Source organism: Cottoperca gobio, chromosome 14 (genome assembly GCF_900634415.1).
Source record: "Cottoperca gobio chromosome 14, fCotGob3.1, whole genome shotgun sequence".
Classification (NCBI taxonomy): Eukaryota; Metazoa; Chordata; class Actinopteri; order Perciformes; family Bovichtidae; genus Cottoperca; species Cottoperca gobio.
In genome coordinates this window covers 21996209-22007439 of record NC_041368.1, presented here as the reverse complement: position 1 = coordinate 22007439, position 11231 = coordinate 21996209, and the positions used below count along the sequence as shown (strand labels likewise).

General features: G+C 42.9%; 1 protein-coding gene across 1 annotated transcript; it reads right to left on the bottom strand.

The window, feature by feature from the left end:
- Positions 1-6155: 6155 nt before the first annotated feature.
- Positions 6156-8582, bottom strand: LOC115018660 (uncharacterized protein C11orf87 homolog). Its single transcript, XM_029447781.1, has 2 exons — positions 8077-8582; positions 6156-7667 (listed from the first exon to the last, which is right to left on the bottom strand). Exon 2 carries the CDS (start codon positions 7567-7569, stop codon positions 7141-7143), a length of 429 nt encoding a protein of 142 aa, XP_029303641.1. The 5' UTR covers positions 7570-7667; positions 8077-8582; the 3' UTR covers positions 6156-7140.
- Positions 8583-11231: the final 2649 nt, after the last annotated feature.

Genomic DNA, 11231 nt, shown 5'->3' with positions numbered 1-11231 from the left:
TGATGTCTTAATTTCTATTGTTGATAACTTCACTTTCACAGCCATGATTTAGAAAACACCTGCTAAAAGTAGTCTAAAGATATAAAGATATATTGTGTAAAGATACCAGAATCAGCCCCCAGTTTGGTGAAAGGATCTTACAGGGGCGACACATGTAAAGTATACAATTTAGCTTCTTACTAACGCAACATGAGCATTTACTTTGTGTTTGAGCACCTGATGAATGTGGGTTCATTATTCTCTCAGCTCTGTTTTTAGTCTCTAAACGCTCCTGGGGGAGTTATCTGTCTCTTCAGCTGCTAAACGCTCCACTTTGTTCACCAGCTGGTCTCTAAACTGTCTGCTGTTTGCTGCTGAGCAGGTCGTGTACTCTAAAAGCGAGGCCGGTCATCTGAACGATGAGCTGAAACTCACTATGAAGCCGAGGGAAGCTGCAGATTCAGCCCATAATTCAATGTAGCTCGGCACGAGCGACCTTCACGTTGTCTTTGATACGTTGTTAATATAAATATAGATTATAACCACGTATAAACCAGGAGATGTAAAGCATACATCGTGTTATTGTTCTGTATCTTCATGATACAAAAGGTGTCTGGCTTCCTCCGTCTGTGGCACTTCTCCTGGTAATTAGGTTTTTCTTTTGTATTTGCCGTGAACCAAAAATGTAATTTGTCATGGACCAAAATGAGGTTTCCAGGCCTGCCGAGCTTCTTCTCTGTTACCACTGAACAACCATTACTGGAAGGTGTGGGAGGACGTGTGTCAGAATCCCCCTCTGTGTCGCATGTATGCTCCGTGTGTAACTCCATTATATAACATTATTATTATTAGGAATAACATCACTGGCCTCTGCACAGGATTTGATGTTGCAAGCCTTTGTGCCATAAACTAAGGTGAGCAATCCCACAGAACCTTAATTCAGCCGTCACAAAAATGATGCATTGTCCCACAAATGGATTGCTATACAGGACATGGAGCCTTGCTGCTATAAATCTACAGGAGTGCCAGGCAGGTAGCAGCCCCCATCCATCAGTTTATCTCATCTTAAAGCTCCTCTCCACTTCAGGAACCTTCAGTGGTGGGTCTCCACAGGAGCCATCTTACTTTGTGTTGCTTGGTGCTGCGCTGTTCGAGTCCCAGTGGGTCCAAATGCATGGAGGTGTATTTGTCTTAACACAATATCAGTTTGAATCTGTTGGTAGGCATAAGAGGCCTGGCTCACATTAATATTATATATCTTTTCTGCATTAAAATGTCTAAAAACAATTAGACTTATGTTATATATTTTGTTGAGTTGTGTACTTGTATTACACCAAATGTTTCCAACTATTTTAATTTCAATGAAGGTACCGGTCTGTTTCATTCCCTCACCTGTCAAATGCCTTCATTTGCATGTGTCGGCATTGTGGTTGTTTGCCAGAATCTGTCGGAAATTTACTTTTTATCCAGTTTTAAAACACATTTTTTTTAAATCTTGGTTGTTTTATATTTTAACCGAATGAGGGATTTTGATCCTCGGACGTCTGGATCTTAAGTTATCAGAGAAACAAGCTGAGCAAACATTTTGTGGCACCAGAACAGCATTGGAGAAACACTGTTTTTTAGTGTGAAACTTCTTTATTCAGTGTTTTTATCATTTTTAAACACCTGGAACATTTGTTTTGGAGAGGACGACACCTCTGTGGATAATTCGGCTCAGAGTAAAAACCTCCTGAACGATGAACAATGAACCGGGAGAAGCTATAACTCCCATGATCCCACACTACTTCACGACATCACCAAACATTGTATTTTATTGTTTTGATCGAGATACCCTTTAGTGGCAGAAAATGACATATTGGGCGTTTAAAGCTGCGCTAACCAATTCTTTATATCTTTTTTATTTAGGCTATATATTTAATGAATGGGGGTGAATTACTTCGCGGATTATCACCCATGTCTGCAGTTTTACTCATCTCCACGGAGCATTTTAGCTACTTTCAGCTCAACAAAAGGCAACATAGTGAAACCTTTAGCAGCTAAAGAGCCAGATACTTCCCTCAGGAGTCGATAGAGACCGAAAACAGAGATAAACATATAAACTAATAGCCATAACAACAGTTTAGGGTGATAATATGTCAGTGTTTCCAGAAAATCACCTAATGCAAAGCTGAATACATTTGCTTAAAGGAACATTTAGGTCTTAGATCAGGTTGCCGTTAAAATTATTCCCAGAGCAAATTTACCTCACACATAAGTCTCTTCCTGTCTCTCTCTTTCTAATGCAGCTATACTGTATATGTGTGACAATAAATAGCAGACTTACATCATTTATTCTCGACTAATGACCTCCATCATCTCATCCATTCCCAGCCACTGATGTCTGCTCTTCATCATTTCACATCGTTTCAAACTGTAAACTGTGTCAGTAATGGCTAAAGTCTAGATTAGGTCTCTATGAATGGCATGACAATGAAGGCAGGAAAGCTGTGTATGTATCAGACGGTAGAACTAAGGATCGTGTTGAAAAGCTCCAGCAATAAGTTTTAAAAAATGATCCTTTAAAGCTTTAAAACAATGCAGATCCGTCTGAGTATCTGATACTGAACCCTCCCAGCCACAGCTTGAACCTGTATTAATGAAGCATATAAACAGACACTGGTGGTGACAAATCATCCACCTCGAACCCTGACAGCAGGGGTGAGAATAGGAGCAGCGGTGTCCTCTCTTTCTGACAGTGAACTGTCACTTGTCATCGCTGTGACTGGAGATTTAGAGTGCAGAACCAATCTGCTAATGCAGCTCAGAGGAATAATCAGAGTGGGCTGTAAAGTTGAGGACAAAGTCTCATCAATATGGATAAGCTGTAACTGAATACAAGCCTGATGCTTCCCCTCACCTTGTGAAATATTTTGTATTCACCCATGTGGCTTTTGTTAAAGTGTGGGCCTTTGGAGTCTGAGGCTCCGCAGCAGGCAGGTTGGCAGGTCTCCTGGCAGGGTGTTAGTTCTATGTTGAGTGCAACCGGAAACCCATTAATTAGTGCACCCAGTAGTTTACTTGCCAGGCCTTGTAGGAAGGACAAATTGTTGAGATGAGTCCTACTGTTACTTGGTGGAAGCCCAAATATGCAAGCCTCACACAGTTTCTTGTTCAACACCTGCTGTGCAGAAATCTTCCTGTTCCTGTTGAAACAGTTTAAAGGACCACACCTGTTTATTTCCACTGTCCACAAAACTCATGCTGTATATTTTAGAATAATCTTGACCGTTTCCAAAGCAAGCCAGAAGAACAAGTGTGAATCTCACTAAAGATTGATGAGTCAACTAAATTCCGTGTGTCTTCTCAGAAATGAAAGGAAATCAATGGTCGTCTGGGGGACCAAAGAAACAGTGACTACTGTGTGTTCAACAGATTCGATTTTTTAAAAATTAAGAACTGAGACAGTACAAACCATGTCTCAAAGACTAATGTATAGGCAATCACTTAAACACCAATCCTTACCAATGGTGGGGCTAAAGATGTAAACTTTGTCCTAATGGTGGCACTATTGGAGAGTGGTCTGGTGAACCAATAAATAATAGTTAAAGTACGTAAGTAAACTTTATTTATATAGCACTTACACCATCAACCATCATTAAGTGGTCCAGGATTCATCTATAACACCAATCTGAGGCAATTAGCATGGGCAGTCTGCACGATTTTACACTAAATCACAATGTTAGATAAACCCTGCCAACCTTTAATAGAGCATATGCTCGGTTTGAACCGGGGCTTTATTCACTTGGGAGCACACATGCTGGCTAAATCTTCCGTTTAGATTATGTGGTCCTTTTTAAATGCTCATAAGTTGTACTAACTGAAGACCAGTTGCCTGAGGCGACACACGCATTACACACAACCATAAAAATGCTATTACAAACAGTCTCAGCGGACCTAATCCACTCACAGGCCAACTAACGTCCCCTGCAAAGTCTGCAAAGGAGCAGAACCCTGTGGGAAAAGAAAAGCCTGAAAAATGGCCTCATTAATTCTAAATGTTATACACAATAACTAGGCTATTCCCAGAGCAAACTCAAGTCACACAACAGTCTCCCCCTCTGCTCCTCTCTTTCTAATGCAACTCTATATGTGTGACAATAAGTAACAGCAGACCTACGTCATCTATCCCCGAGGAATGACCTCCATCTTCTCATCCATTCCCAACCACTGACCTCTGGTCTTCATCATTTCTTAGCCACGGACCTCTGTCCATTAGACCACTGAACTTCATCCATTTCTAACAACTGACATTCATCATTCCTAACCACCGACCACCACCACGATCTCTCTTGGCAACGGACCACCACTGACCCCCATCCAATCCTTGATCCATTCCTAGCCACTGACCTCCATGGATTTCCAACAACTGATCTACTGACCTCCTTCCATTGCTAGCAACTAACCACCAATGACCTTTATCCTTCCTTGCCACTGACCTCTACTGACTCCAGGCCATCAACCTACATTGATTCCTAGCCACTGACCTCTTTCTATCCCCAGCAACTGACCACCACTGACCGCCATTTATTCTCAGCCATGGACCATTGATTTCTACCCACTGACCTTCATGATTCCTAGTGAACATCACCACTAACGTCCTTTCTTTCCTTTATCCATTCCTAGCCACTGACCTCCATTGATTCTTAGCTACTGACTGCTACCATAGACTGTATACAAGAAGTGGACGTAGTCACCGTGACACCAATTGGTTTGTGGACTACACTTTGAAGCCTCTAGTTTTGCATTTTAGCCGTCGCCATCTTGGTTTTTGGCTGTCACCATCTTGTTTTTTTGGGAACCATATGTGACATGAGAGGGTGGAGCAAAGCACTCTGACCACAAGCCATTCCTAACCACTAATCTCCGTCCATCTGTAGTCACTGACCTTTATCCATTCCTAACAACTAACCTCCATTGATTTCTAGCCACTAACATCGTTTGATTTAAAGACACTGACGGGCCCTAGACCCACTGACCTCCTTCCATCCCTAGCTAATGAACTCCCTGACCCCATCATCACCCTGCAACTTACCTCTATCCATTCCTAGCCACGGTCCTTGACCCACTCATATATCTCTAACTATCTAATATATATCTATTCACCTCTATTGACCTCCATCCATCCATAGTAACTCACATCCATTCTTTGCCACTGGGAGCCAGCCTAATTCATCCTCCATTACCGGCAAGACGTGTTGCCACCCTCCCCAATAAATAAAATATAATTCCACCTTTAGCAGATGGAAAAGTGTTTCATAGCCGGGCCATACGGAGATGTGCATTTCCACAAGATGGTTCGGATGACAAAAATATTATAATTATATCTGGTTATGACGACTGCATACGGCACCTGGTTTCAGTCACTTGGAGAAATCCATGTCTCTTTATTACAGTGCCGTTTAACTGTTATATGTTTTCATCCTGAAAACATTCATGATATTCTGGAGCCTAATCTATAAATTGTTTTGCAGGAAACATACGTTGGAATGTAGAATGCATTAGTCATTTTTCGCTGACTTCCAATTTCCCTGCAAAGATAAATTGTTCCATTCTGTTGCACTTATGCCAATGAGATAAGATCGACGGGCAGTCTGTCAGTGCATCTTCCAGGACTGGAGCCTTGCCAAAGACTACTTCATATTCCCAGGCCTTTTTCCGGCTTTGGACAATTAGGAACATGGTGTCCTGGTACCTGGCCAACACACTGACTGATGCTGATTCATTTCCACTGACCTCCAATAAGACAGGCTGTGGCGCCATTATAGGGATGTAGACATTAAGGGTGGTACTTCTATGGATAACCTTCATGTTAATAAATCCCATTGCAAGATTGATGGTGTCTATACAGTAGACTTTGTTCTATATGCAGTGGATCTGATTGTGTAGTAACAGTATTATACATCCTATTTACCATAGAAATTGTGTAAGCAGTGATTCTGTGGTAGCTATAAGGGTTCTTATGTAGGAGACCCTGTGCAAATGGATTTCCCCTAGGAAGGTCATCTGTCTCGTAGAACGGGTGACGTAAGGGAAATCCATCCAAACATTTGCATATTATCTAATGTCACGTACACGGTACATTTAGGTTTTTCTTAGATAACGACCAACAAGCATTTAGATTACTGACACATTGAAAGGATTAACATAACGTAAGTATTTATTTATAAACTTATTACATATTTTCCCTTGATAAGGCAGATTATATGAACTCCAGAAAGATGATGTTACTGTAAAACATTCCAGCTCTCATAATGGCATACATTTACAGTGAATTCATATAATAAATGACACAGAATTTATATTAGGCCCACTATGATACAATATGAAGGATAAAAAAAAAAGAAGACGGGCTTGAACTCAAACCCTCTGTTGGATTCTCAGTTTATTACATGTCAGAGAATACATTATAAATACTCAAAAAAGAAAATACTGTATTAGCACTAAAACTTACTATCTGACACATTTAAAAAAACCTTATGTGCATTACTACAGCAAAAGATCTTGCATCCTGTCAGGCTAACTAGAGCTACCTACAGATGTCTAACAGACATTGGAGGACAGTACTTTAGGCAAATATGCTAAGTCACTTAATTGAAGGAAAAAATACCACGCAAACAAATAAGCCATTTCCTACAGCCTATATGCAGCATTGCACTGCCTAACAGCACCACAACATCCATTATAGTCTAACTACATACTGGTAGTGTGTCAGAGAGACATGCCAAGGAAGATCAGCGAACCATTAAGGTCTGTGTTGTGTCACCAAACTCTTAATAATTTAACACGACCGCGTGTCAGAAGATTTAAAGTTTAAACATCTTTGAGGGTTTAAACAACGTTTTAGGCTGGGGAAGAGGAGGAGGTCCAAAAGTCAAAGCAGGCAAATACTTTATACAGTCCCATAAGGAATTACTGGTTGGCTAAATACTAGTGTATTAAGGAAGGTGAGCTATCCTATGTGCCACTGTAGTAGGCTACTACCTCTAGGCAGACTACTCTGCTCGGTCTTCTGCATTAATGTTTCTAATCTACAAGCAGCAGAGATGGGTGTGGGAGCTCTTTGTGCCTTATTGCTTTTCCTGTTTATTCCACAGTCTCATTCCCTGAAGTTGCACTAAGTTAACAGTCAATATGAACTGTCTCGTGCAGGACCTGTTCGCCCTCGGTGGCGTCCTCGCTCTCTGCGCTCTGGTGGCACGAGAGCCTCTCCTCCTCACATCTCACCGGCCGGACGATGACGCACGGCCTTGCGGACTCCCCGCTCGCTCCTGCGCCGCGTGCAGGGTTGCGACTGTCGCGCTCGTATTCCTCCTGCGCGCGCTGGATCTTCCTCTTCCGAAGCTTCCTCTTGTGGAAGTGGAAGGTTGCCAGGGAAACGAGGATGATCCCCACGAGCACGGCCACCAGTACGAGGAGCGCGAGGGTGGAGGAGAACGGTGGAAAAAAGCTGAGCTGCTCCACGCAGGTGCCGTTATTGGTCTGGAAAACCCCGTGACAGCGGTGCAGCGGCACCGGCAGCCCCGAGGCCTCAGAGGTTCTGGCCGTCATCCGGTCCACCTTTCCCGGCCACTCTTATCTCTCTGACCCCAGTACCCTTCGTGCTCTCCGGGCTCAGCGCGGTGACACCGGCCCGCGCATGTGGTTACCTGCACCGAAAAGAAGACACATGAGACCCGCTCATCCAGCTCCAGAGGACACTGCCTATCAGAACAATCAGAAACCCGCCCACCAACCCTCATTAACTGGCCCAGGCTCCATCTATACCGCCAATATGAAACGATTAACATAGCAGTGCGCACCATTTCACACCAAATCACAATGTTCGATAAAACCTTTACGAGAGAATATTGTCATATTGTCATATGAATATAAGATGGGGTAGAAGTCAGGACAATACAGCATCTATTGTAATAGGCCTACAAGATGTATCCGAACAGGAGCCATCCTTTCCTGCACTCGCGCAGCAGCGTCTTCGGGACACTAATATCAGAAGATAATGTCTGCATTTGTTGCATCTCAATCCTAAAATAAAGTAAAAATAAACGGAATTCTTACCTGATGAAATTGTCAGTAGGGGGAACAGTCCGTGAGTGGAGAGCCGATGTGTGTAAATGGGAGAACAGGATCACGGTGACGCATTTCATACAATGAGATGCTGCTGAGCTCCGATCACTCAGGACGCTTTGAGTGTCGCAATCCGCTCAGTATGCACCCAGGACAGCACGTCCCCTGCTAAATACTAATAGTAACCGGGGGGGGGAATCCCTCAGTAAGCATCAAAGTGGAAATTAAAAAACGCGATTACAAAAAAGAGCTGTCGTCTGGTTTTCCCTGGAAAGCGTCCCCCTCCTCCGGTCATCCGCTGCTCCACTCAGCATCTGAATGAAGAGCTGCAGCTGCATTAAAGGTCCCTTATAGTCAGCTGGCAGGGATGGGTTTTTTCTTTCTTCAAATGTAGTCTCCCAACTCCTGAGTCCTTATGTTATATAAATACATTCACCCATTACACTTGAATCAAATAATGAATAGTTTTAATACCCTGATCGGTAACCACGGGCATTCCTGAGGGTGTGGTCAGTCAAATGCTGCATGATTGGAAGCGATTAAGTCTTATTATAAGGGGTGTAAATAATGTCCAGCTGTCAATCATTCATTTGGGACAAATTTAGTTTAGGTATGTGCCAATTATTAGCTTTTTTTCACAGAATCTAGGACAGAGAACATGAATAGAAATCCTATATTTTTGGACATTACTCCATAGAGACATGTAGCTTCAGATATGGAATATGTACTTGGAAAACATCAATTCATTGCTTCTTCATTAAATCAGTGTGTCACAATTAAATGCCACTAAGTTCATTGAACTGCCTTGAAAGCTGTATCTGCCAAAGTGGTGTCGTTAACTTCAAATCAGAAGTTTTTATTTAAGAAAAATAGCAAATCTTCCCATAAATAAATACACATGAGAAAGACAGGTAAACAAAGCCCCCCACCCACAGCCCACAGCCCAGGTACGGTAGATATATCTCCCTCGTTCATAATTGAAAACGGAGGATACATTTCCATACCACCCAAAGGGTGTAATGATGGTCATAGAAAGGCCCAAACAAAGTCCCAATTTCTTAAAAACAACGCTTGAAGGTCAGCCATGACGGTTGCCACGTCCTCATCTCCTCCCAGACTTCCTTTCATACCAAACTTGGATTTTCTCGCTCAATGATGAGTGATAAACCCAAACTTGACTAACTGTTGCCTCATCACTCAGATATCTAAATAATAAATCTACATAGCACTTGATTTCACATTAAAATACATGTTACATCCTCACTTTTGCTTTTGGCAAAACAAAAGTGAAATAAGTTATAAAACCGCTCATTTAGAGCAGATCGAGCTCAGCTCCTCCAGGACCGGGAGATTGCTGCAGGCGGTGTGACACACACTCCAAATATAGAAGTGCGGGTAGTGAGGAGACGTTTCTCCAATGAGGACACACCTTGACCTACCTGAAAGCATTATGAACACATTTGTCTGACTCACCTGCGGTACCAGCGTGTCTTGGTGTCAGACAGTAGATGATCTGCATCAGGATGTCACACTCCACACTTATCTAATCAGGTTATGTAGTGTGTTCACACTAGAAAAGTGGTAATGTATGCAAACACAAAATAGCTTATCTTTGAGGTGATGATTGATGAAAGCATTTTCCCATGATGCATTGCACAGAGGATAGGAGGCCATGCTCACAGACGTGAAATGTGGACTGACGTGCAACAGCTTTGAAAACAAAGCAGAAAACAATCAACACAATGATTTAATGTCACATTTACATGATTCCTGTTCCAAATACCTTATCTTAAACTGGACGTCCAGGATCGCCCCCACAACATGAGGCCCCTTGCATTGTTGAACACCCACTCATCACCAAACTCAGCAGGACGTATGTTCTGGGGAAATACAGTAGTTGCTTAGCTATTAAGCTCCACTGTGAGGAATGCTTGGCCTTCACTGGTTCATCCAGAAAGCCATGAGGGAGTGTGAAGTCCATGACGCTCTGCAGCTTCAGCTCCTCTTGGACACCTCCGGGACAGAAGCAGCTTTCCTGATGTTGATGTTTGTTGTTTCTGTTGGTGTCAGCGGCTCTCAGTCTGCTGCCACAGCACACAAGACACTCACCACCTTCAAATGATCGATATTGAAGGATTCTGCAAAACTACGTTCAATGATGACGTCTTTGAAATCCTCACTTTATACCTGCAGCGTGGTTAATGCTGGGGAAGATTGTGGACACTCTTGGATTAAGTGATTACAACACTTAGTCTCCACTATGTTCAGCCGGTGTCTAACTGTGTCTGTCTGCTGTTTGGTGCCGGGCAGGTCGTGTACTGGGGTTTTCTTTAGAGCTTGAGACCAAAACAAGGAGCTGAAAGTCTCTACACAGCGCCATAGAGCTGATGGAGGCTGCAGTGTTGTAAATGATAAAGTAATATGGATTGTAGCCACTTAAAGGTTAGAGCAAGATCATCTGTGATACATCAGGGACGTTGCCACTGAACTTTGGCATCGGACTGTAAATGATGGGGTCCAGAATTGTTCAATATGTGCATATTTATCTGTGTCATAGACACGGGTCAGAAGGTTCAGAACGGCATTATCGTCACACGGTTTCTCACTCATACTCATACGTCTAGTCCACTGACGTAGAGCTGCAGGTGGAACACATGTTTATTTTAAGTGACGTACATTCAAGTAAAGTAATGTAACGTTACAAACGTAGGTAGAACATAACTTCCTGGTTTACTTTGGGTGCAGTTTGCCTCTTCTGAAGCATTAAAGTGGAAGTAAAAACAAGTGATAATATACATTTAATGTCCTGATAACATCGAAACAGGTGGAAGAATCAAAGCATCAACAGGAAGTAGTAGCAGCACCTGTTGTTCGGGCCTCAGTGACTCGCAGGTACAGCTACGTGCTTTGCTGGAGAACAGGGGGGGTCTTCTCTCCTCTGAAGTCCACCAGCAACACCTTGATCTTAGTGATGTTAAGCTGCAGGTGGTTCAGCCCACACAGCTCCATCCTCAACACTTTTATATTCTGCCTCTTTGTCCCTGATGACAAACGCTCCAACAGCAGAGTCATCGGAGAGCTGAGAAAACACTGTGTTGTATCTGAAGTGTGTGCAGCGTGAAGTATGTTGGAGGAATGTGACAAGC

Bases quoted from the DNA above. Each gene is read 5' to 3' on its own strand.
- LOC115018660 (XM_029447781.1), bottom strand. From the start codon at position 7,569: ATGACGGCCAGAACCTCTGAGGCCTCGGGGCTGCCGGTGCCGCTGCAC.